Raw genomic sequence first — 27,718 nt, 5'->3', positions numbered from 1 at the left:
CTAAATGGTGTTGTTTTATTAGGCCAAAAGCAATGCAATAATTACTAGGAGTAGTAATTAAGAACCCTGTATTGGAAAAGAGAGATAAAAGGGTAAAATTGTGAAAAAATAATTAATATTGTATGGGGATAATAAAATGATAGATAAAAGTATTCTAGAACAAATTTCTTAAACTTCATGACAGGTGTCGAACCTGTGCAATAATAATAAATAAAACCTAACTACCACTTAAAACAGTCAATAATCAATTCGAGTACTGGAGCAGGGACTCTAGGTGTGCAATGGGTTACTTGATTCACCCTGTTCCCGAAGAGTTTGCTTAATCCGATATACCTGAATTAATTATTTAACTGAATTCCCTAACTAGTAGACAGTGGTAAGCAGGGTCGTCTCCTCAGGGACTCGCAAGATATTTTGTTTCTTTTCAAATCAAGATTAATGGGGGGGTTTTGGTATCGAATGCCAACTAAACAAATTAAATGCAGAAAATAATTAATTAAAAGAAATAACTAAGAGAAACTCTAGCCAAGGGTATACTTCAGAAATGATTCATGCAACTGATCATCGATTCAAGGTAATTCCAACATTTATTAATAGATTAGTTATAGTTGTCATGCACGCGATAAACAACCAACCCTTCCTTAATTTATCGATAGCTAAGGTACGACCATTAACTATTTCTCTAACCCAAAAACAACCCTAGGTACGACCGTAGGATTTAATTTCTAGATTGCATTAAGAATTAGAAATGCCCAATCCTAACTAACAAACACGCTAAGAGGGTTTGTTTAAGCTAGGTCAAATATTCCCCTGACACAAATCCAATTATGCCAGTTGCTACTGGGATAGAGATAACGAACAATTACGGATTCAATTACCCCTATATAGCAAAATAGCCTATGTGAATAATTAATTATTGCGCACTAATCAATCATACACAAGGCTATAACAATGAAAATCAGGGAACATATGAATATCAATAAATGAAGAAAATAATTAAAAACGGTTTAGATCTCACAGTAATTGCAGAACCAAATCATCAGTTGTCCCTTCGACTAGAATTGAGAAGCTTAATGGAGAACCAGCTGTCCAAGAATAAAAATAATAGCCGCCTTAGTGTTTGATAAGAGAAAAACTGAAGGGAACAAAAGATTGGCCAAAAGACCAAAAGGCTCTCCGAGAGAGAGAGAGCGAGAGATCCCCTGAAGCCAGCGAAGGGATTGTATTTATAGAGTCCTCGTGCGGCTGTCTCCAAAAGAGACCCAGTAGTCTTCCTGCTTTTGTGGGTCAGCACGTTTAGTCAAATAAGGAACCCAATCAATTGAAATCCAATTGAAGTCTTGTTGCCAAATGACTCTTCACGTGCAAATTGGCTAAGTCAGCATTGTTCCAGAATTGTCACCCGCGAAGGAATCTCCAAATATTTGGAAGTTTGCACGTGGCCAACAATCCCGCAAATCCGGCTTTGGACTTCATACTTAGGCGTGCCCACGTCTAACTGACAGGAAGGCTTCAAAAGTTAATTTTCCAGCGCCTTTTGCCCCTAAATGCTGCAATTCGCATAAAACACAAAATCTCAGTAAAATCCACCGATTAGTGCAGTATTTAGTCCAAATAAATAGGAAAAGCACGTGAGAAGACCGACTAAACTGCACTCTATCACTTCAATTATAAAAAAAGGGTTAATTCCACTTTGTCCCACCAAACTTTGGATGATTACCCACTTAAGTCCCTAAACTTCAAAATGGGACACTTAAGTCCCTAAACTTATAAATACCTCCCACTTAAGGAAAATTATTAACAAATCATGAATGTCGTTGGTGGTCGAAGTTTCCCATTTTATAAGGGTTTAGGGATTCAAGTGTCCTATTTTATAAGTTCAGGGACTTAAGTGGGAGGTATTTATAAATTTAGGGACTTAAGTGTCTCATTTTGAAGCTTAGGGACTTAAGTGGATAATCGTCCAAAGTTTGGGGGTACAAAGTGAAATTAACCCTAACAAAAAGGAAGGGAGGGAGTGTGAACAATGTACTCTATTAACTTACAGACAAGCAACGTTTTCCTCGCACCGCAATAATTGTAGACGGTCTAAGTAGTCGAGTTGGACTTTTGCACACGTTTCATTCATCACAATCTAAAATTAGAAACGTGAGTGATCTAGCCTCTAGGCAGACTTTCGCTGTCACGGGAAAATATATGTTTGGCTCCACTGCAATTATGTTACTGAACGGGTCAGTGTGAAATAAAAGCACCCAAGGAAATCAACTGAGAATTTCAACCACTAGTTTCTATATAAATCAGAAAAACAAAATTAAAGTATTGTAGTTCTCATCTTCTAGCATTTCACTTCTTCCTTTCATTCTTTTGCTGCCACCATGACTAAATCATATTTGTGCATCATTTTTATATTGATGATTGTTTCTCAGTCTGCCTCCGAATGCTATACATCCATATTTTCTTTTGGCGATTCACTTTCGGATAATGGAAATCTACTCGGCTTCTCATCCCCAAAGACGATACACCAGGGTCGCCCGCCCAATGGAGAAACCTACTTTGGCCAACCTACTGGCAGATGTTGTGATGGTCGTCTCATCGTGGATATGATAGGTTGATCGTACTTCTTTTTTTTTTTTTTTCTTATAAATCATGCATCACTAAGCTCTGTTGAAATCTCATGGTTTCTTACCTGGTTTTTCTGCAACCTTGCAGCTCAGAATTTTGGACTTCCAATTCCTCCGCCATATGTTAGTATTAGGAATGCAAAGAGCAGCAGGGATTTTTATGCTGGCGTCAATTTTGCAGTAGCAGGAGCTAAAGCTCTGGACCCTTCATTTTTTGACGAGAGGGGAATTTCTGAAAGTGTCACCAACTTCACTTTGCGAGTTCAGCTGGATTGCTTCAAAGACTTGTTGCCATCTTTATGTGGCACAAAAGCTAGTCAGTAACTTTTGCTTCAAATTGTTGATGCAGTAAATATGTGTAACCGTGTCGTAGACCATGCATATAATTAGTTAAATACATGTAAATCTTACACACACACACGTGCGCGTGTACACATACATACAAGCCACTAGTTAAGGGTTTATTTACGCAATGGATCTTCTGTCCCATATTCTGTGATATTTCTCCTACATAAACACTATGTTTTAGTTCTCTTTTTATTTCGTTAAGATCCAATAACTATTAACTAAGTAATATACAAAATTTAACAAAATCAAAAAATCAAAAAACATAAAAAATAAGATTTTTTATGAATTTTTTGTTGTATTTTTTAATTTTTATTATATATTAATTTTTTGAAATTGTTGTATTTATTTTTTATTCAATTAATAGTTATTGGATCTTAACGAAACAGAAAGAGAACTAAAACATGGTGTTTATGTAGGAGAAATAGCAATACAATAGAAAATGGGATAGATAATAGCACAGGGTGTGGGACAGAAGATCCGTTGCGATTTATTTCTGAGTTCTATTACCAAAAAAAAAAAATCAATCACTATTTGTCACGTAAGGATTTACCATTTAAAAATATCAATATTACCTTTTAAGAATATCAGTTTTACACTTTTAGACACTCATTTTTTGGCTTGTGATACTAATCTGACACGTGCTGAAAAATACCCTCAACATGCCAAAAAAAAAAAAATTACTCTCATCAGGATTTAAGAATTTGCCTTTTGTTTCTCATAAGCAATACTTTGCCCTTTCCTGCCTTCAGAAAAATTAGTAGGACCATGAAAAAAGAAGGAATTTAAGGAACCTGCTCATTATTTTAGTGAAAAAACGTATACACGTACTATCTTTACACTGCCCCGGATCTATTTTTTTTTAGAAGCTTTCTACCCTTTTGTACAACCTCTACGATAAATCAACATTTTGGCGTCCAAACCATCATTTTTTTTTTTATGTTTCTGAAATTTTTTATTTTTTTCAAACCATCATTTCGGTAGTGACATCATTGTCAGGATAGAAATAATTATTTGGAGTGTTGTGGACCAAGCTCAAGAAGATTCCATGTGTTTGGCCAGAAAAAGAAAAAAAAAACTTCCATGTGTGGCTCGGTTTGGAGCGTCGTGGTCAATGGATGGCCCACAGAAAAACGAAAACGCATTCCATTAAGAGAACATCACCCAACTACTCTATTATCCTCCTAAGGTCTTCGATCCGTTCATACTCTTTATAATAGAGTTTCGACCACAATATGCAAGTCTCGTCCCACAATATTCAATTTGTAGGGAACAATGTACCAATGTCACGTGTACTCAATCCAATCTATTCAATACAACAAATATTTTGGAATATGTTAGGTGACGTCGTTAAGTTGGGTTGAGTAAATGATGGCTAACTACTCTATTACAGAGAGTATGAATGGTCGAAACTCTATAGAGAATATGTTAAGGAATTAAATCCCACAATTTGTATTTTTGTTCAAAATTTTCTAAAAATTTTACCATTTACCAACCGTTCAGTTTCGTCCAAGTCTTCCTTTGACCCCTTTGGGTCCATCCCTTCCTTTTAGTGTCAGTACCCTCTAAGTCTCTCTTCTCCTTAATGTAAAATAGGAGTAGATTTAGAATAGAAATTATCATATTTGAAGAAAAAAAGTACTAGAATTTAGTATCATATCCCATTTATGCTTAGGCACTTCTTAGGTTTGCTTGAATACATTTCTTAATCTGGTTATCAAGTGGGCCATGGTGCACCTTTGAAGTTTTGGCGTGTGATAATTTTTGTTTTTTGCATGTGATAAGTTTGTTATATTTAACCTCCTTTTCTAAAAAATAGTACTAAACATATTTTCCTCTCAAAATTTGGTTTATCTTTTATTTTTGAGCAAATTTTAGAACTAAAATTACACAATCATGTATCACTTTTTAATATCGATAATCCTTGACAAAAATCATTCAATGCTCATTTTTTATTCAAAACATAGGTTTTGATTATCCACTATTTCGAAGTGGACAAGAGAATAAGTTTATGTACAAGCGTTAGGCGTGTGAAATTGGCGAGGCAAGACATAGCCAGACACATGTGATGCTTTGAATTAAAGGGCAACTTAAATGCTTTGAAATTTTCAAGGAATAAAATCATGTTTTGTAAGATATATTAGATAGAATTCTAGTTGTTTATATCATTTGAAATTTTGAATCTTCATGTAATTAAGTGTCTAAAATGTAGAAGTGAAATTATCTAAAATATTGGAATAAGGAGTAGTATAACAATAGGCTTGAAAAAGAAAAATTAGTGAGTAACTTTCAAAATAACAGCGCATGTCACATTTCTATTTTCCTAGTATTAGATAACATGCAAGCTAGATAGGTTACTTCAAAAAATTCATCAAAATTGTTTTCCCATAATATTTTCTAGCGCTTGCATGTACATATCAAAGTATTGAAATCTTATGCTGATCATGATCAACAGATTGCATGCAATATCTTCAGAGCTCGCTAACTGTGATGGGAGAAATTGGAGGCAACGATTACAACCATGCTCTTCTTCAAGGAAGAAGCATCGAGGAGGTCAAAACATTCGTTCCCGCAGTTGTTGGAGCCATCAGTTCGGCCATAACAGTAAGAAATTCCAACTGCAATTTCTTCTCATCAAACTCTGCCATCAGTTGCTATATATCTTCGTCACTTCAGCTATCTGAATATATCAATTCTTTTGGGCTTCCGGCGGCAGGACATGATTCAACTTGGGGCGGCGAATTTCATAGTTCCCGGCAACCTACCATTGGGATGCTCGGCCGCCTATCTAACATACTTCCAGAACTCCAATAGGGATTACGACTACGACGAGGCTACTGGCTGCATTAATTGGTTAAACGACTTTGCAAAGCACCATAATGAGTTGCTCCAAATTGAACTTAATCGCATTAGGGAGCTTCATCCTCATGTAACAATTATCTATGCTGATTACTACAATTCTGCAATTCGATTCTATCGCTCGCCAAAAGAATTCGGTACGTCTCTATCTCTTTACTCGGTACAATTTGTATTATCCGACTTTATCACTACTCAATTTTCCACTCTAAAGTTTTCCCGTTTGGATTGGAGGTTTTGGAATTTTCGTAGAAAAACATTCCGTCGCTTGTCAAGAGTTGGTGGGGGAGTTAAATTTTTTATGTTTACCCTCAATAAAATGTTTATTGCAGGATTCACAGGAGGAACTCTGTCAGCCTGCTGCGGAGCTGGTGGCCCATATAATTTTGATTCATCTGTGGGTTGTGGAGACCCGCCGACAACTGGTTGTCCTGACCCTTCCGCGTATGTCTGCTGGGATGGTTTGCATCTGACAGAAGCAGCCAATAGATTAATCGTCAAGGGTCTATTTGAAGGGTCGTATTCAGCTCCTCCCATTAATTTAATTTGTGCTAAGTTTCCCTCTGGTGGGGGTCTTTCCCATCAAAATTAGGTCTGTGGAGAAGCATTTTGTTGTTTCCCAATGCCTTCCTCCTTCTGGTGGAATAATCTACATTGATTTTCAAGCAACTCCCACCATTTAAATAAGATTTTGAGTCAAGATATTCATGTCAATTGATTTTAAAATGGAAGCCAGGTTCATTATAAACTAGCTTTTTCAAACCCAACAGCACAAACTTGGAGGATTTTCTCCTTTCTCTATCGAGTTCGAGGATCTTAGCCGTCGTTCACCTACTTCAACTGCAGAAACTTCAATCAAGTCCGCAATTCAGTTTCCAAATCTCACCAATGTCGAGTTACATCAATTAGTTGCAAATGGGTGTTAAGAGACAACGTGTCCAACAAGTGAATTTCCCCCCCTTTTTTTTAAGCACCTTGAGTGAATTTGCATAAACTAGTAGTGAGTTTAAATAACATTGCATACATCTACATTTATATAATTTGGGCAAATTTGGATTTGGATCGAAATTTTAAATATACAAATTCAGACTATTCAAACTCATAATTTTCTTAAAGCATCTGGGGCCAATTAAGCACATCATATTTGACTTCAAAATCTTTAAGTTCGTTGTGAAAGTCATAAATAGATATTGCCCGCTATGGGCTATGTACGATCAAGTGATCATATGTTGTGCAAAAATATATGCAAAAGATTGCTACCCACTTTATCATAAAAGTAATAGCAAATGTACACTTTATTAAATTAACACATCAATTGTGTGTGCGTGTATTTTTTTTTTTTCAGTTGTAAGATGCCTGTATTACTTACAAATTTCCTTTCTCCAAACTGTTTAGATTCCAGCAAGTCAATTGCTGGATTCTATCACCCAAATTTCCCATGGTATCGACAAAAAAAAAGAAAAAAAGAAAAGAAAAAAAGAGAGAAACTGAATTCTATCACACGTTTGCAACTTATCTGAACTTCAGCGAACTTTCGGGCCCCCATTACAGACTCACCTTTAGATTGTCTTCGACCCAATTGAAGATGACGTTGGATTATTATAATGCAATGCTTCTTCTTAATGTCCCGTCACTCATAGTCGAAGTTGGTCCAGCTTTATACAAAGCTGCCGGTAGACGGAGAATGGCCGCAAAAAAATTGCTGTGAGGTTTTGGATTGAGCGCAACAATTGGGTCGGTGAGAGCGAGACATGGCCTTCCTGGTTTGGATCTCAAATTCCTCAAGTTTTCTTTTTCCCTTCCCTTTTGTCTTGAAGTCTTTCTTTGGAAAAACCAAAACCAAAAACAAAAACAAAAACAAAATGAATGAAGAAAGATAAGAGCTTTGTTTCACAACTTTGGGTGGGTGGACTGAGTTTGGTCAAGCTTTGTTATGCAATGAGGGTGGAAAAAGTTTACAGCTAGTTCTTCAGAGTTTGGACCGTACCAACTCTTACAAACATCGGATTACAAATGTTCCTTCTTCACTGACGTTAAACTTCAGGATGCAAAAGTAAACTATCAAAACACTAAACTATATTCATGGAACAGCCATGCATGGTTGTTACAGACGTTGACTGCTTAAGGGCAGCACAATCATTTGACAAAATGTTGCTATAGCTATATAAATGGCACATAGCACTGCTGAAATCCCAAGTCCTTGCCAAAAGAAGTGGCATACTAGTCTCATTTCAATAGCTATTTTTTGAAAATTTTGTTAAAAAAAAAAAAATATTATAGTTGTTACCATAATTACTATAGTCCAAATTCATTGTATTATAGTCTAGATTTATTGTACATTTTACCATAAGTCTAGATTCATATGTACAATAGTTGAGCTAGGTACATTATGTACAGTGTTTAGATTCATATATAGTTACCTGTAAATAAGTCTCTCTTGTACCGTTACAAATCAGATTTTTATACAAGAATTCTCTCCAAAATCTCTTGTTTCTTTCAATAGTGATTTGATGTATGTGACATATAAAAAAGTAATTGAGAATTGTGTTAGGGTTTGTCTGATTGGACTGAAAATATTTTCCAAAAGATATTTTTTGGAATTTCCAATGTTTGGTTGCATAAGTATGTGGGAAAACCTTTTCTGCCAGAAAACATTTTACACCAACGGGTGTAAAACAACTTCCTTTCTCGCCCTAATGAAGTTATTTTACTCACGTTCCGCCACTTCATTTAAAGAAAGGATAATGACGTGTCCACTACCCTTCAAAGGCCATAGTTAAGAACTCAAATATGTCACACAATCTTTACCTATATGATTCCTTGGTGACCGCATCGGTATTTTTCCATAGCACTCTCTCTCTAAACACCCAAATTCTTGCTTTGTCAATCAAGGGCGACTTTTACATCTTACAAGCAAATTCTGAGTGTGATTACCTATCTGATCATGATTTTGATATTGGAGTATAGATCTTTGACAAAAGATACGCCTTTATTGATGAACTAATCTGATGAATCTTAATTTCTGCAATACCATTTGCCAGCAATTGATGATAATTTTCTTTTGCCATGGGGATGCGGTAGGGATGGTGCTGGGACTGGCAAGGAGGAAGTGGTGGTGATGGTGGTACTGGGAGGAGTTTATAGCAGCTATGGTGACAAGGGGAAAAAGAAAATGGATGGTAGGCATGACGAAGCAAAACGTATGTTAGGATGCAAGATGCTGCTGTGGGTTGGATATTCGAGATCTAATGGACTTAAATTTCTAGGAGGCCAAACTAGTCAACCAAACACGGGAAAACGATAGGAAAGCATTTATTTTCTTCAAAAAATTTTCTTTGGAAAACATTTTCCAGGGAAAATATCTTACACCCAATCAAACAGACCTTAGGGTCTGTTTGGTTGGACACAAGCGATGGCGGATCAAGTGCAATTATTGACATCCGGGATGGCGGATCAAATGCATCTATTGACATCCAGGATAACGCAATTAGATTCTCACATGTGTGAAGAATTGCCCTCACAGACCAACATCAACCTTGAAGATGATGAGAGTGCAATTATCCGACCAAATGACATGGAACTGCAAGAGTTTCAAAAAAATGAATCTAAAGATGCAGTTGAAAAGGAAGCTGAAGTGCAAGAAATGAGACCACAGTATCAACTCGTTCAAGTGAATGAATCCAGTGAACAATCTCCAAATGCGGTGACATCTCCTCCAGTCTTTAATCAATATTCTCCTGACTCTTATTCGTCAATTCCTGTTAGTGAGATTAACTTTATTATACCAGAAAATTTTGAATTTTATGACAGGAATAAATTAAGAGTAGCGATGACAAGATATCTTGGACCAATAAATGCATGTGATGAAGGAGTGAATAGAGAATTCGAATTATCGCTGACTTATTTAGCGCCATTTACTAGTCCATGGAGAACCGTAACTCGTGTACTCAAGGATTACTCTATTTACGAGAGTTATCAGGACTATATAGAGAATGAAGCATTGAAACGAGTCACAAGATTTTATCCTCCCTGAACAAACATGACAATGTCTAGCCAAAGACATTAAAGAAAGGCGCTCATTGGGAGGCAACCCAATTTCTTTTAGTTGTTTGTTCGGGTTTGTTTGTTAATTTAAATATGTTTTCCTTGAATTTGACTGATTTCTGGCTTCAATGTTTATTTTCGATGATTTATAGGTGTCTTTTTGACTTGACGCGCCCGCGTCAAGTCAGCTGGAGAGCTCCTCATTCCGTGCCTTCGTCAAGTGCCCACGTCACGTTCACGGGAAAGGTAAGTATTCAAAAAACTCAAGAACGGTCATTGATTCTCTGTTAATCTCTAAATTTGAATTTCGAAAATAAAATTTGCAAAAAAAAAATTCAAAAAAAAATTTAAAAAAAAATTTAAATTTTTGATTCACTGTAGCTTAGATTTCCAAAGTACAAATTTTTATTTAAAAAAAAAAAACCGAATGCACAAAAAAGTTGAAAAAACAAACTATTTTGTTTTTCTTTTTTTCTCTTTGTTTTTCTTTCTTTCCTTCTCTTTCTTTCTTTTCTCTCTTTTTCTTTCTTTCTTCTTTCTTTCTTCTCCCCTGTTCTCCTCTGTGTCACCCAAAACCCACAAGCAACTGTCGCCGCTCTCCTCTCATCTCTAGCCTCGCGCGTCTTTCTCTTCCTCTCTCGCTCTCGCTCTCCACCGCACCATCGACGACGCGCACAACCGCAGCCCCACTCTCTCGCGCGCCGCTCGTTGCACTCCAGGCCGCCGCCACTGTACGCTGCTCCACGCATCCGCCTCTCTTTTCCCTCGCACGCAGTCGAGTTCCCCGTCGTAGCCAGCTCGCAAGCGCGCGCCGCCACCCTTCCTCGTTCCCTTGCTCTCTCACCACGCCGCGACTGCTGCTCGTAGCCCACGGACGGCCACCACCATGCGCCGCCAGCCCTCCATCTCCCTCATGCGTGGCATCAACCACGCTCCACCAGCTCTCACCATCAGTCTAATTTTGACAGGTGGAGGTATTATATTTTTCCTGCCGTTAATTAATCTTCTGGGATATCAATTTCTAAAATATCGTTTGTTAATTGTTGTTGCCCTTTTTTTACTTGGTTGCCCTGTACTGCACTGATGGGGTTGATTTGTTTGATTTCCCATGTGTTATTTGGGAATTATTTGGGAGTTATATGCAAATTGATTGCCATTTTGGTTTCCTCTAAATGCTGGTATTGTTTGGTGTTGGTTGGGATTTCTCAGTAGTTTGGATTGACTGGTTGATTTGTTGATTACCTGTGCGTGCTCTAGTGGTACTAGTTGTGGTAGTTTGCATATAATTTATTACTCCTCTGTGATTGGCTACCTAATTGACCACTGTGCATCTGTGACCGAGTTGTTCTTGTCCAATTGGAGAATTTGTTGAGATTTTGGGTGGACAGAGTTTTGCATGTGCTGGTTGAATTGAGTTGAGATATCTCAGAACTTGGCTGCGTATTTCCATCACATCGGTTTCACTCCACTGTTCCCTTCTATCCCTTAACCATTCGACAGGCAAGTTTCATTGTTCTTTTCGCTTTAATTACTTTATTACCTCCATTGAGGACAATGTAGGATTTAGGTGTGGGGGGGGGAGTAGTTATGGTGTTAGTTTTTCTAGTTTTTAGTTTTCAGATATTTTTCTTTTATTTTTAGTTTGTTATTTGTCTAGTTTTCGTTTACTTTTTGTCATTTATATGTCTAGCTCTCCTATGACTGCCAAGTTTGATGTTGGATTATTGCCTCTGTTTCTGCTATTGTCAAGTTTTAATAACGAAAGTGTATCAAGTGGATGTGATTGAGTCCGAGAACATCTCTTTGGTGAATATCGGTGATTGTTTGACTCTTATAATTTTTTGTTAACTTTTCTAGGCATAGGGAATGATTGTTGGCATTTTCATGTGAATTGGTCCAATTATTAACTTTAGTTCTCCATACTTGACGAGATGAGGCTAGCTGCTGCTATTCTTCTTGTTTTTGCGGTGTTATTTTGAGCTATTGGCTGTGAATAAGATTGACTGTACTCCGCTAGTTGTTACTCCTGAGTAACCGGGGATCTTCACCAAAAGTGTCGATTCCCGCGTCAAAAAGTAGTAATTTCTATGAGTACGTGGTCGTATAGCGATAGGAACTGAGTAACCGGACTCCTTCATCTGAAAAATGTCGGAGTTCGCGTCAAAAGACTCCAATGGCTAGAGATTAAGTCTTTTGTGCTATCTTAGAAAAAAAATGGGGGAAATACTTAATAGAAAACGTGAAAAAAAAAGTGTAGGTTGTGTTAGTGTGTGATAGAAGTCAGCTTGCCGATTTATGGATTTAATGTGGAGATTTTGGTTAATATTTGGACCATTTGCTGATAAATGTTGTGCGCCATTCCTTTTTCTTAGATTAGTTAACTTGGAATTGAATGAGTTTGTGATTTAGAAGTTAACGTGGGTGATGTTTCTCGGATTTTTATCACTGATGCTTGATATATATTTTTTCCTTGGTATCTTGGCAATATGGTAGATAGAGTAATAGCCATTGTCAAATAGTGGTGTTTGTTTGCTGTTATCATGCTTGAGGGCAAGCATGGTTTAGGTGTGGGGGGAATTGATAGGTTGCAATTTTATCATTTATTTTATAATTAATTTCTCCTATTACCTGACCCGATGTGGATTAATTATTAGATTTTACTCACTTTTAGTATTTTACATTTATTTCAGGGAATAGAACGAAAATATGATAACAAGTGCCAATTTAACAGGAAAGGAGTCCAAGTCACAGAGCTTATCTCAGGGGCATTGTTGGAAACATAAAAAACTGGAGCTCATTTCAGTAATTGCCGAGGAAGCGAGCAGGCGAGAGCCTTCTATCCCTGGGGAGACGCCGCATAGGATATACGCATTAGAGTACGGCCTAGATAGATATTAGACTGCAGAGAACAAGCACTATGAAAGCTTAGCCTTTGACTTTTCCGTTTTGTCCTTTAGTAGCTTTTTCCTCCTTCGTATGTCCAGGCGAAGTGAAGACATTTAATCACTTCCCATAGCTTTGCTTTTTCGCGAGTATTCCAACGAATTGAATTCACCCAATTGATGGCCGCGACTGTTCCGTCCATTTTATGTGGGTCTCTCTTGTCAGGAATGAACTAAATCCCTTTCTCTAGTCAAGAAACAACAGATGCTTTGGGTCGCCTAAAGTTGTGAGATCGATTTAATTTTATCCTTTTCTTTTATTCATTAGTATTCGCATATTCTTTGATTACAGTGATTATGGTTATTCAATTAATTGATTGTTTTGAACCCGGATAATTAGTTAATTTGGTAATCTATTGTCAATTGGGGCGTTAAATCCGTAATTGTTTAATTGCCCCGAAATAGTGACAACTGGCATGATTGGGTTTGTGTCAGGGGAATACGCGGGCTAACTTAAAATAACCCTGATAGTGCGTTATTTGGTTAGAATAAGGCTCCTCTAATATGTAAGGCAATTGGGGAATTAAATCTTACGGACGTACCTAGCATTATATCTCAATTAGAGTAGTGGTTAACGGGCGTACCTTAATCACCGACACAGTAAGGAGGGGTTGACTGGCATCGCTTGTTTGGCAGTTATAACCTATTTATTAGTAAATAATTGAAATTGACTTTGCATCGATGATCAATTAGGTGAACCATTGCTGAAATTATTTTTTGACTAGATCCTTAATTATCACCCTTTTGATTTTAGTAATTTATTATTTAATTTTTAGTAGCTTCTTAGATTTTATTTGAATTTCTTTGATTGTCACCTTATGCACAAATACACCCCCTTTGTTACTGTGAATTTGAAAAGAAACAGTTACATCCAGTCCCTGTGGATTCGATTCTACTTACCACTATTTACAAAAATTAACTTTAGTTGAGCAGATTTTTATTATTGCACAGGCCCGACACCTGTCAGTTTTGTTTGTTGTTTCAGGACTATTTAGTTATGGAATTTGTTGGCAGCATTAAAGGACGCTGAATAGCTTCTGGCTGGACCTGCTCTGGGAGATTCCTGTGATTTCAGTGAGAGGTCTGTGGGGAGGACAATGGACGGGATTGAGGAGGTTTTACGTAGATTCAGGCTATCAGAGGAGGAAAGAGTGGGAGTCCAGTTAGAGGAGGAGAAAGTGGCAACAGGCGTATTAGAATGTAAGCAATGTTTAATAGGTAAAGTTTGGGGAGATGAACAGGCTCACATAGGTGGAATTCGGAGCTTTGTGCACAGTATGTGGTCTTAAGTGAAGCACTTACAAATAGTGGAGATTGGACGTAATATGTTTCAATTTATGTTCAATAAGAAACAGAATATAGAGATGGTGTTGAACACGAGGCCATGGATCTTTGATGGACAGCCGTTAGTGTTGCTACGATGGGAACCTGGACTGGAGGAGAATGACGAAATGCTACGTTAAACCTTAATATGGGTGTAGATCTGGAACATTCTAGTGCATTGTGCAACAAAGGAAGCTGGTAGAAAGATTGGGAGTATATTCCAACAAGTGAAGGAGGTGATTATTCCACAGAATGGAGGTAAGGAAGGTAAACATCCGAAGATTCTTGCTGAAATTGATCTGTCCATCCCTTTACCTAGAGGTATTATGGTAAACAGTAATGGTATTAAGAGATGGATTAAATTCAAATATGAGAAATGTCCAAATTTTTGCTTTGGATGTGGTTTAATTGGTCATGGCGAAAAGAATTGTAGCAAAAGAGGGTTGAATACTGAAAAGGCATCACAATATGGGAACTGGCTGAGAGCTAGTTACCCTAGAAGTCCTAACAGGAAGACTAGGTCTGGAAATGGGAGTGAGGATAGGGGAGAGGAGGGGAGCTTGAATCGGGATAGTAGAGAAGTAAGGAGTAAGGGGGAACAATTATTACTAACATACACTGATGATTTCCATAAGAAGGAGGATCTTAAGCACACTGTCTAGGTGGAGTCGATTGGTGACAGTGAAGTATTGAAGGAGGGTGACGAGGGGAAGAAAAGGGGATCTACTGAGATTGGGGAGAGGAAAGGGAAAGGTAAACAGGGAAAGGATGGATTAGACAAGGAGGGGATAAGAATTATTGAGGAGGGAGAGGGTGATGGGAGGAAAGGGAGGCAAGGAGTACAGCAGGGGAAGGAATGCTCAGAAGTAGTGGTGAGGGACTTAGTTGATCTGATGTGGATTGATGGAGTGAGGGGGAATGGAGGTGAGGACAGTGTTGTGATGAAGGGAACAGGAGGGAAGGAAGGAGAGATGGTAACAAAGGGTGAGGAGGCGAGAGGGAAAGGGAGTAAGCAGAAGGGAAGACCAAAAGGGAACAATGCAGTAAGCAAGAGCTGGAGAATGTTGGTATTGGAGGTGAGTAAAAGGAAGCCACTGACTAAGGCAAACAATGAGGTTAATGATAATGAGAAGGGGAAAAGGAAGGTAGGAGTTTTGGGAGGGGAGGGAGAAATGGACCAAGTAGAGAAGGAAAACTGGAAAAGAGCTAGAACTGAGAGTGGAACCTGTGATTGGATGGAAGTAGCTAAGGGATTGGAGTCCTCCCTTAATAGGACTCCAACACCCAAATGAAGGCTGTGGTGTGGAACTGTCGAGGTGTGAAGAGCCCCTTGACAGTTCCCCAACTGAAGGAGGTCGTGAGACTCCACTCTCCTTCTTTAGTATTCTTATCAGAAACAAAAAAGAAAAAAAAGTTATTTGAATACTGTGATGCAATGGATTAGGTTTGACAAGGTTTTTGTGGTGGATCCAGTTGGCAGGACAGGGGGTTTGGCTGTGATTTGAAAGCAGGAATTGAAGGTGAAAAGAGTGTTGATTACCAGTTTCACTATAGAACTATTGATAGAGGACTCAAAATTTGGATTTGATTGGTGGTGCATATGTGCATATGCTAGTTCAGATGTAGGGATCAGGAAAGAACAGTGGAATGTAATTCACAGAAGAAGTGTTTTGTGGGGGGAGCATTGGGCAATCATGGGAGACCTAAACGATATTACTTCTAATGGGGAAAAGTGGGGAGGTAATCTAAGAGCTGAGGTGAGGTTCCAAGATTTCAACTCCTTCATCAACAATAATGAATTGGTGGACATTGGTTTTGAAGGAGTTCCCTGGACATGGTGTAATAACTGGAGGAATGAAGGAGAGGTAAAAAAGAGGTTGATAGGATTATGGGAACCAAGGAATGGATAAGAAAGATGGATAAGGCAAAGTGTTTGCATGTGGAAACTGAGGCTTCAGATCATTATATGTTGGTGTTGGATACAAATCCAGGGGGAAGAAGTGGAAGAAAAGATTTATGTTTGATAGAAGATGGCTACTGAACAAGGATATAAAGAAGGTGGTGGGGAAAGATTGGGGGGAGCACCAACAGGGATCCAGACTATATAAGGTCCGGTGTAAAATCAAAAAAGTAAGAATGGATCTCCTGAGTTGGAGTAGAAGAAGCTTCAGTAATGTGAGAAGTTGATAGAGCAGGTTAAAATGGAAATAAGAAAGGTTAAGTTGAACAGGCCAAGTGGCTTTAGGATTAAACTATTGGGGTTGAAGAGGAAATTGGCTACTGCCTATAAAAAGGAGGAATTATTTTGGAGCCAGAAGGCAAGATTAAAATGGTTAAAGAAATGGGACAAAAACACTGGTTATTTTCATGCTACTGTGGCTGGTAGGAGGAAAGCAAATAGGATTAGAGTGTTGAAGAGAAGGAATGAGGATTGGTGTGGAAGTGAGGAGGAAACTAAGAAGAGATTTTAGACTACTTTGAGCAAATTTTCACTTCAAATAATCCTGTGGAATTTGCAGAAGTGTTGCAAGGAATCCCACAGACTATCTCAGCTGAGATGAACAGGAAGCTCACTAGGGAAGTCTCAGAACAGGAGACATATCAGGCAGTGTTTTCAATGCAACTAAACAAATCTCGTGGACCAGACGGTATGTCTCCTTGTTTCTTTCAAAAGTTTTGGCAAATTGTTAAATTTGATATTGTTCACGCTGTCCAAAGTTTCTTTCATTCTGGTTTCCTTTTGAAATCTATTAATGAGACCCTGATCGGTCTGATTCCCAAACTTGATTCCCCTACTTCAGTCACAGAATACAGACCTATTAGCTTGTGTAATGTTTCATATAAAATCATTGCCAAAGTGCTTACTAACAGATTTAAAAGTGTCCTGAATCATTGCATTAGTGATTCTCAGTCTGCCTTTGTTCCAGGCAAACAGATTCTGGACAATGTTTTGATTGCTCATGAAAGTGTTCATTTTTTAAAAAACAAAAGGACTGGAAAGGATGGTTATATAGCTGTCAAGTTAGATATGTCCAAGGCTTATGATAGAGTGGAATTGGGGTTCCTAGCAAAACTTATGGAAAAAATGGGTTTCTGTCTTAGATGGATTCAATGGATTATGGAATGTATTACAAGTGTAACATATTCTGTAAACATTAATGGGGAAAAACTGGTTTCATTAGACCTGCTAGGGGTCTTCAACAGGAGGATCCTTTGTCTCCTTACCTTTTTCTGATCTGTGCTGAAGGTTTCTCATCCCTGATCAAACAAGCTAACAGCCAAGGCAATTTGACAGGTTTGAGAATTGCTAGAGGGGCTCCTTGTCTATCTCACTTATTTTTTCCAGATGACTCCCTGATTTTTTGCAAAGCAAGTGGGGGGAAGGCAGGCCAGCAAAGGAGGATACTAGATGTGTACAGGAAGGCTTCAGGCCAGTTGATTAACATGGAGAAGTCCTCTCTGTTTTTCAGCAGAAATGTGGGTCGAAGACAGCAGGTGGAGGTACTGAGTGTGTTGAGGGGAATGCAGCAGGTTTCACAAAGCAAATACTTGGCATTACCATTGGTTATTAGTAGATCACAGAGACAGGTTTTTTATTTTATAAGGCAAAAAACAATAACCAGGCTGAAAGGATGGAAGGAAAAACTACTGGGTCCTGCTGGGAAGGAGGTATTATTGAAAGCTATCATCATGGCTCTGCCTACTTATGTCATGTCCTCCTGTCTCCTTCCAAAAGTGCTGTGCAAGGAGATTTGCTCTGAAATGGCAAAGTATTGGTGGGGGCAAAACGAAAAGGAGAATAAGGTGCACTGGTTGAGCTGGAGTAAGATGACTGAGGTAAAGGCAGAAGGGGGCTTGGGGTTTAGAGAGCTACATGAATTCAACTTGGCTTTGCTTGCAAAGCAGCTATGGAGAATTTTGATGAATCCCAACATACTGATGAGTAAAATTCTAAAGGCCGGGTATTTTAAGGGGACATCAATCTGAAGGACAAAGAGTCATGATGCAGACTCATGGTGCTGGAAGAGTCTGCTGCAGGCAAAGGATATACTAAAGGAGGGATTGAGGAAGCATGTGGGAGATGGTAAATCTATAAATATATAGGAGGATAGATGGATTCCAGATACTGAAAATAGAAAAGTACAAACAAGGAGGGGGAAGGGTATTGAGTTACAGAAAGTGAGTGATCTTATTAAGGGGGGAGTGTGGGACAAGGAGGTGATTGCACAGGTGTTTGATAAGGAAGTAGGAAGGAAGATACTAAGTATTCCACTTAGTGAGGAGCCTAGCAATGATAGAATATTCTGGGTTTTTTCGAACACTGGAATGTATACGGTTAAGTCAGGATATAGGCTGGTGATAAGTCATAATTTGTTACTAAATTTATAATTATTCTTTCCTTGATTTTAGCCAAATATTATTTTAATTGTCGGATTCTACTTATATTTGGTTAATGGTGCCAATTGTAGGAAAAGGAGCAAAACGTGATTAAAAGTGACAATTTTCCAATTCATTGGATAGTGGCACGTTTGGGATTGGTTTCCAAGTCCGAGTCGAATTCAAGGCAATTTTTGAAGTAAGATTTTGAAGATTTTAATCTTCATTAGTAGTTTTAATATTGGATTAGAAAACTTGGAATATTTTCTTTTATGGTTTCTTTTCCTATTTAGGAGACTAGTTTTATTTGGTAATAGACTTCAATTAGGAAATAAAAAGAATAAGGGAAGCCAGATTCCCGTTTGATTAGGACTTGAGCCAAAAAACAAGGAAAGAGTCGTGATTCTTTGGGAAAAAAAGAAGGCCGGATCTCGCTTGATTAAGAGTTGGGGCAGCAACAAATTCGGGAGGAACTCTTTGAAGTAGAAGACACGGCCGTCACTTGCTGCGGCTGATTTCGGCTTGCTCTTAGTTAGTTTGTGGAGAAGGAACCAATGGTTATCAAGGGAGTCCTGCGGATTCCCCTTGAAAATGTGTAGCTAAATCTCTGTTTTCTAGTCAAGGGGACAACTGAAGATTTGGTTCAACAATTACTGTGAGATCTAAATTATTTTAACTTCCTCCATTTATTGGTATTTGTATGTTTTCTGCTTTTAATTGTTGTTATAGCTATCGTGTATGATTGAATAGATGCGCAATATTTAATTATTCACGTAGGCTATTTTGCTTATTGGGGGTAGTTGAATCCGTAATTGTTCGATTACTTTGGTCCCGGTAGCAACTGGTGTAATTGAGTTTTTGTCAGGAAAACATATGATCTAATTTAAACAAACCCTCGTAGCGTGTTTGTTAGTTAGGATTGGGCTTTTCTAAATCTTAATGCAATCTAGAAATTAAATCCTACGGTCGTACCTAGGGTTGTTTCCGGGTTAGAGAAATAGTTAACGGTCGTACCTTAACTATCGAGAAATTAAGGAAAGGTTGGTTGTTTATTGCGTGCATGACAACTATAACTAATCTATTAATAAATATTGGAATTATATTTGTATCGATGATCAGTTGTATGAACCATTTCTGAAGTGTATCCTTGACTAGAGTTTCTCTAATTATTTCTTTTAATTAATTATTTTCTGCATTTAATTTATTTAGTTGGCATTTAATCCCAAAACCCCCCATTAATTTTGACTCGAAAGGAAACAAATTTCTCGCTAGTCCTTGAGGAGACGTCCCTGCTTACCACTGTCTACTAGTTAGTGAATTCAGTTAAATAATTAATTCAAGTATATCGGATTAAGCAAACTCTTCGAAAACAGGGTGAATCAAGTAACCCATTACACACCTAGAGTCCCTGCTCCAGTATTAGAATTGATTATTGACTGCTTCAAGTGGTAGTTAGGTTTTATTTATTATTATTGCACAGGTTCGGCACCTGTTAATTTTTGGCGCCGTTGCCGGGGACTGGTGCCTGATTAATTTATTTTTTTGAGTTCATCTTTTTTTTTATTTTTCTCTTATTTTTTTTATATATAGTTTATGGCTGCTAACATTCCTTATTTTGATAATAGATTGGATTTTTATTTCTAGAAGGGGTTGTGAGACTCGTGTTTCTTCTAATAATCAATAGGCTGTTGCAAATTATGGAACTTATTTTGCCTCAGATCATTCAACCGACATATGCCCTGCATTTCAAGATGGTCTAAGTGCTCCAATAAATACTTTTGGAAACTTTTCGGCTCAATATCAAACGTGGTATAACCCTTATTCAAACGGGTATGATCAAGGATGGTGGGATGATTCCAATTTTAATTATGAACAAAGGCCAATAGATTTTCAACAGCTAGAGTCTCAAGAACCATCATCCATGTCAGGTATGTCTCTTGAAAAAATAGTTGAATCACTAGCTACTAACACATATCTACTTCAACAGGAGGTACATCAATTTCAACAAGAGACAATAGATTTTCATCAGGAGACACAAGCAAGCATGCGTGACCTGGCAAATCAAATGGATCAATTGACATCTAAGATAATGCAATTGACTTCTCGAATGAGTGAAGAATTGCCCTCACAGACTATTATCGACCATGAGGAAGATGAGAGTGTAATTATCCTGACGAATGACATGGTGCTGCGAGAATCTCAAGAAGAAAGATCTAAAGATGCAGTTGAAAAGAAAGTTGAAATGCAAGACATAAGACCCCAACATCAAATGGTTCAAGTGAATGAATCCAGTGAACAATCTCCAAATGCGGTGACATCTTCTCTATTCCTTAATCAATATTCTCCTGACTCTTATTCTTCAATTCCTATTAGTGAAATTGATTTTATTATACCTAAAGATTGTAAGTTTCATAACAGGAATAAGTTAAGAGCTGTGATGGCAAAATATCTCGAACCAATAAGTGTTCGTGATGGAGGAGTGAGTGAAGAATTAAAATCCTTGTTGACTTGTTTGACGCCATCTACTAGTCCATGGAAGACCGTAGCTCGTGTGCTCAATAATTACTCTATTTACGAGAGCTATCAGGATTACATAGAAGATAAAGCACTAAAACAAGTTACACGATTTTATCCTCCGTGAATAAACATGGCAATGTCTAGCCAAAGATATTAAAGAAAGGCGCTACTTGGGAGGCAACCCAAGGCCTTTGTTTTAGTTTTCTTATGTTTTTGGAGTTTTTATTAAGTGTTAGTTGCATTTAGTGATTTGTTATTTTTGTGGCAGGAATATGGCAGTTAGACGTGCCCACGCCAGGTGGTCACGCCTAAGGAAGGCAATTCACATCTGCGGGCAGAAGACTCTCCATTAGTTAAGCGTGCCCACGCCTGGTGGTCACGCTTAAGGAACTCAATTTCTAAAAATTGGTCAGAAGACTCTCTAGTAGTTAGGCGTGCCCATGCCTGGTGGTCACGCTTAAGGAACTCAATTTTCGAAAATTGGTCGGAAGACTCTCTAGTAGTTAGGCGTGCCCAAGCCAAGTGGTCACGCTTAAGAATCTTAATTTCCGTGGATTGGTCAGAAGATTCAAGGCCGGTTGGGCGTGCCCATGTCTAACGCAGTGGTTTCAAAAAAAAATTCCTTTCTTTTCTTTTTCTCTCCCTTTCCTTTTTATTCCTTTCTTTTCTTTTCCAGCTGCAAGACCGCAACCAAAGGATTTCAAATTCCACTGCCACCGTTGCACTGTTCAACGTGGGTCGTCAGTTCCTGATTATCACTGCTCATCGCGCGTAATTCTTCCTCATCTATCGTGAGCCACCTGACATCCTTAGCTGCCGATCATAACCTTCATTGTCATCAATTTTGCAATCGAGCTCTACATGTTTTTTGCCTCTCACCTACAGCTGTGCCACAACCCCCTTTTGATGATCAGGGAAGTTTCGTTGTTCCTTTTTGCTTTGAATTTTATTCTTTATTGCTTACATTGGGGACAATGTAAGATTTAGGTGTGGGGGGAGTAGTATATTGGTATTTTATTGAAAAAGTGCAAGTGTAGGCATTTTTGTTGGAATTTTTTTGTTTGATTTTATTGAATTTTATCCAATTTCTGCCTATCTTTGTGCATATTTGTGATTGTTCCTGATAAATGATGGTTAGATGTTTCAAGTTTTTTTATTGCCAAGATTTTATACCCTAAGGTGTTAAGTATGACATGGTTGAGTTTAAGGGTATCTTTTTGGTGAATATTTGAGATTTTGTGACTTTTGCACTTTTTGGTTAACTTCTCTAAGTATTGTAAATTGACAGGTGCCGAACCTGTACAATAATAAATACCTACTCGAGAAAAATACAGATTTTGTATATAGTGGTCAGCAGGGTCGAATCCACAGGGACTGGGGATAATTCGTTTCTTCTAGAGTCCAAAGTATGGGGGGTTTTTGGATTAAATACTAACTAAATAAATTAACTGCAGGAAATAATTGATTAAGAGAAATAATTAAGAGAAAACTCTAGCCAAGGGTACACTTCATAAATGGTTCATGCACTGATCATTGATGCAGAAATAATTCCAACATTTAGTAATAGATTAGTTATAGTTGTCATGCACCCGATAAACAACCAACCCTTCCTTAATTTCTCGATAGCTAAGGTACGACCGTTAGCTATTTTTCTAACCCAAAAATAACCCTAGGTACGACCGTAGGATTTAATTTCTAGATTGCATTAATAATTAGAAAGACCCAATCCTAACCAACAAACACGCTACGAGGGTTTGTTTAAACTAGATCATATGCTCCCCTGACATAAACTCAATTACGCCAGTTGCTACTAAGATAGAGATAACGAACAATTACGGATTCAATTACCTATATTTAGCAAAATAGCCTATATGAATAATTAATTATTGCGCACTAATCAATCATACATAAGGACTATAACAATTAAAAACAGGAAACACATAAATACCAATAAATGAGGAAGCGATTAAAATAATTTCGATCTCACAGTAATTGTTGAACCAAGTCTTCAGTTGTCCCCTTGACTAGAATTAAGAGGTTAGTCCTCCATTAATGGAGAACAACCATGCGAAAGAGCTAAGAGAAGAAAAACTAAAACTATGCTAAAAGCCTAAACTAAAACTATTGATTGATAAGAGTTCTCTGTACGTTTGTCTCCTTTTTAAAGCCAACAATGACTAAAGCTTCTTATCCCTGTGGTCCCCTGCTGAAATTGAGAATCAAACCAAAAGTGGGGCTCTACCGAATTCCTTGCTTTTAGTTTCCTATTGCCCGTAGGACTCCAATCTCCTAATCAGCAAAGGAAATGCAATCTCTTTGTAGCACCATGTGGGCCCGGTTGTTTGAAATCCCAATTATCTCCAAAAAGTCCCTCATTTTTGTAGTTTTCTGTTTCACTTCCTGAAATTGAGTCCAATACCAAATATAAGTAAATATTAATAATTAAAACAATATTTGGCAAGGATAAAGGGGAAAATTAACAATAAAATAACTAACAATTAACACCCTATCAATTCCCCCCACACCTAAATCATGCTTGCCCTCAAGCATAAGAACCGCAATTGAACACCAAAATTTGACAATGGCTATTGCTCTAACTATCATATTGCCAAGATACCCAGAAAAACATATATCAAGCATCACAGTTAAGATCCAAGAAAAACCACTCCGGTTAGCTTCTCAACTACCAACTCCTCCAATTTAAAGCAAACTAATCTAAGAAAAAGGAATGGTTGCTCACATTTATCAGCAAATGGTCCAACTATTAACCAAAATCTCGACATTAAGATCACAAACCGGCGAGCTGACTTATTCACATACTAACACAATCTTTATTTTATTTATTTTTTTTTTTTTTGGTTTCTTTTTTCATTTTTTTTTTGAGTAACAAAAGACTTAGTCTATAGCCCTTAGAACCTTTTGACGCGAACCCCAACATTTGATAGATGGAGGAGCCCGGTTACTCAGCTCTAATTGCTACGGGACCACGCACTCATAGTAACTACTACCTTTTGATGCGAGAATCGACACTTTAGGTGAAGATCCCCGGTTACTCAGTAGTAACAACTAGTGGAGTACAGTCACCTCTTATTTACGATAACATACCACAATAACTAAAAATAACACAAAAATAACAGCAGCCAGCCTCAAATTTCCAAATACGGAGAACTAAAATTAATAACTGGACCAATTCACATAAAAAATGCCAACTATCATTCCCTATGCCTAGAAAAGTTAACCAAAAATTGGAAAAGTCAAGCAATTACCGATATTCACCAGAGAGATATTCATGAACTCAACCACATTAATTTAATATCCTTTTGTTAATAACACTTGGCAATAGCAGAATTAGAGACAACAATCCAACATCAAACTTGGTATTCAAATAAGAACTGACCACTAGGAAAAGAAAAGAAAAGAAAATAAATGAAAAGGGAGATAAATATCAAACTAAAAATAAAGGAAAAGCCTTTAGGAACTAAAAACAAAAATACTAGCACCCCAACTGATCCCCCCACACCTAATTCACACATTGCCCTCAATGTGATAAATAAACAATAATAGTAAGCAAAAGAGCAACAGTACTTCCCTGAAATCACGGGGACCATGGCGGGGCCACAGCAGTGAGTGAGGCGGGGAATGGTTGAGTTGGGTTGGAGTAGGCTAAGGTCAAGAGGTTCTGGACCCAGAAAAGAACCTTGATCTCACTATTGCCGCTAACAAGTAACCCAATCAATAGAAACAAAATTGCCAACATATAGAGGAACAAGTAAATGCAGATCAGTAGAAATCCATATCCTCTAATGAAGTCAACAATCAACCCAATAAGCACAGGTATCTCCCAATTCAAAAGGGTAATGCATAATAAATGGCTCACCAAATTAGCAATTTAAAGCCCTGAGCAATTTAAACCCAACAAGTCAATCAGTACCGGAAAACCACTCCAAACAATGTAACAGTTAAACTCCACAGGCAAAGGACGTCCAACCAATTTCACTCAAGCAAACTAGGAGCAATGCGACTGATTAAACAAAGCAACGAATTTCAGCAAATGGACTCATAGCCACCCAAAATCCCAACAAATGCCCCCAAGAATTCAGCAAGTCCAGTAAGAGCAGGTCAGAATATAGGCCATAACAACTTAGTCACAAGCTCTGAGCTTTCAATCAAGCAGCCAACCAAAGAGAATGAATGAATGTTAGGCAAACTACCACAACCAGTACCACTGGTGTACGCACAGAGAAGAATTAAATCAAACGGCAAACTCAATTCACTGAGAAATCCCAAACAATCAACTTAGCAACCAACTTAATTTATGGGAACAATCAGCGTAAAATTGACAATCTGGCCTCAGCTAAAAAGTAAAAATCCGTCATCTCTAAACAAAAATTAAAAATTCTGGCCTAGCTAAGTAACATGAAGTTGAAAAAGAAATCACCAGAAGTCTTGGAGAGACTCCTCCGGAAAAAGGCACCGCGCGTACGTCGCACGTGCTTGGACAGGGCCCGCTGAGCTCCACGGGTGCATGGCCGCTAGCCTGCTGCCGCCTGACCTGCGCAGAGCTGCGCGCACAAAGGGAAGCTGCTGGTGGACTGGAAATAGCTGCCTGTTGCTGGCTGACTCGCGTGGACTGGCGAAGTGTCGAGGGGGTCGCGCGAGGGACAGAGGAAAGCTAAGACGGCGCGGGCCGGTGGAGAGTTAGTGGCGCGGCTGGCGAAGTGCGGCGGGCTGGAGGGGGTTGCGCAGGGGAGGCTGCAGCGTTGGGCTTAGGGCAGCGTGCAATGAAGTGAGGTCGAGGTGGAGCTGGGCAGAGAGAAGCCGCGCGCGCAAGGTGGGGCAGATCGGCAGGCGGCTGCGCGCTGGGGTTGCGCGCGCTAGCAGCAGTCGCGCGACTGAGGAGGTTGCGGCCGAAGTTCGCCGCGAGCTGGTGGTGGGGTGGGGTCGATGGTTGCGGTGAAAGAAGCGGCGGCTGAAGCAGGCGTCGTGCGATGGTGGCCTGGTCGCTGGAACTGCGTGGGAGGGGTAGAGATTTGGTGGCGGAAGCGCGCAGAGAGAGAGAGAGATGGCGGCGGACAGGTGGGTATGTTGGGTGAATGGGTGAAGAAGAAAAGAAAAGGGGAAAAGAGAAAGCAGCGGGGAAGAAAGAAGAAAGAAAGGAGAAGAAAAAAAAAAGAAGAAAAGAAGGAAAGAAAGAAAAAAGAAGAAAAAAAATGAAAAAAAATGAAAATTTTTTTTTTTTTCAAAAACTATCCGAACGTAGATCTGAAATCTGAAATTATTTTTTTTTTGAAAGTAATAATAATAAACAATAATAATAATAATAATAACTTTTTTTTTTTTGGATAAAAAACATGGTTTGGGTCGTCCAATACCGCGCGGGCACGCCAAGATTGGTTTTCGTCCTCTGGTCTCAGAAAACGCAAACACCGCGCGGGCACGCCAAGATTTCACTTTCTGGTCACAGTGGAGGGGATATTAGGGTTGCCTCCAATAAAATCAACTAAAACCAATAAAATCAATATTCGGGTTGCCTCCCAAACGAGCGCCTTTCTTTAATGTCTTTGGCTAGACATAGCCTGTTTATTCATGGAGGATAAAATCGCGTAGCTCGCTTCAATGCTTCATCTTCAATATGATCCTGGTAACCCTCATAGATGGAGTAATCTTTGAGCACACGAGTTACGGTCTTCCATGGAGTAGTTGAGGGCGCCAAATAAGTCAACAATGATCTGCATTCTCCACTCACTCCTCCATCACACGCATTCATTGGTTCAAGATATTTTGCCATCTCCACTCTTAACTTATTCCTGTCATGAAATTTTAAATTTTCTGGTATAATAAAATCAATTTCAGTAACAGGAGTTGAAGAATAGGAGTCAGGAAAATATTGATTAAGGAGTGGAGAAGATGTCACCGCATTTGGAGATTGTCCACTGGATTCATTCACTTGGATGGGTTGCGGTTGGGGTTCCATTTCTTCATTTTCGGCTTCTTTTTCAACTGCATCTGTAGATCTCTCATTTTGACACTCTTGCATCTCCTCATCACTAGTCAAGCAAATTGCACTCTTATTTTCTTCAAAATCAACAATGGTTTTCGAGGGCAATTCTTCAATTTGAGAAGCCACCAATCGATTTATTCTGGATGTCAATAGACATATTTGATCTTCCAGATTACTCATTGCCTCATTCATCATCTCATTTCTCCTTTGTGTCTCCTGTTGGAATTGATATGTATTAATAGCTATTGATTCACCTATTTCTTCAAGAGATATACCTGACATAGATGATGATTCTTGAGACTCATACTGCTGAAAATTCATTGGCCCTGTTGTATAATCATAACTGGAGTTATCCCACCATCCTTGATCATACCCGTTTGGATTAGGGTCATACCACGTTTGAGACCAGGGTGAAAAATCTCCATAATTATTGAGGGGGACACTCAGATTATCTTGATATTCGGGGCACATACCGGTTGAATGATCCCTGACATAATAAATTTTACAGGTTGCAGCAGCCATTCTTTCTCTAATAGAGTTCAGTGCCTCTGAATATGCAAACTTAGAAAAGAAACTAGTCTCATCGCCTTCCCCGGAAACAAAATCCATTATATCACCAAAATACGGAGTGTTAGAAGCCATAAGCTATATATAAAAAAAAAATAAAAAATAAAAAAATAAGAGAAAAATAA

The 27,718-nt window shown here is 38.5% G+C and overlaps 1 protein-coding gene across 1 annotated transcript; it reads left to right on the top strand.

The window, feature by feature from the left end:
* The first annotated feature begins 2,324 nt into the window (after nucleotides 1–2,324).
* Nucleotides 2,325–6,584, top strand: LOC113775005 (GDSL esterase/lipase At1g28590-like). Its single transcript, XM_027319705.1, has 5 exons — nucleotides 2,325–2,607; nucleotides 2,710–2,937; nucleotides 5,422–5,570; nucleotides 5,683–5,962; nucleotides 6,155–6,584. Exons 1-5 carry the CDS (start codon nucleotides 2,376–2,378, stop codon nucleotides 6,412–6,414), a joined length of 1,149 nt encoding a protein of 382 aa, XP_027175506.1. The 5' UTR covers nucleotides 2,325–2,375; the 3' UTR covers nucleotides 6,415–6,584.
* Nucleotides 6,585–27,718: the final 21,134 nt, after the last annotated feature.

Source organism: Coffea eugenioides, chromosome 6 (assembly GCF_003713205.1).
Source record: "Coffea eugenioides isolate CCC68of chromosome 6, Ceug_1.0, whole genome shotgun sequence".
NCBI classification, from domain to species: Eukaryota; Viridiplantae; Streptophyta; class Magnoliopsida; order Gentianales; family Rubiaceae; genus Coffea; species Coffea eugenioides.
This window is presented reverse-complemented; position numbering and strand designations above follow the sequence as displayed.

Coding starts and splice junctions, on each gene's coding strand:
- LOC113775005 (XM_027319705.1), top strand. CDS start 2,376: ATGACTAAATCATATTTGTGCATCATTTTTATATTGATGATTGTTTCT. Junction 5,571..5,682: donor CCATCAGTTCGGCCATAACA/GTAAGAAATTCC, acceptor TTCCGGCGGCAG/GACATGATTCAACTTGGGGC. Junction 5,963..6,154: donor TCGCTCGCCAAAAGAATTCG/GTACGTCTCTAT, acceptor TGTTTATTGCAG/GATTCACAGGAGGAACTCTG.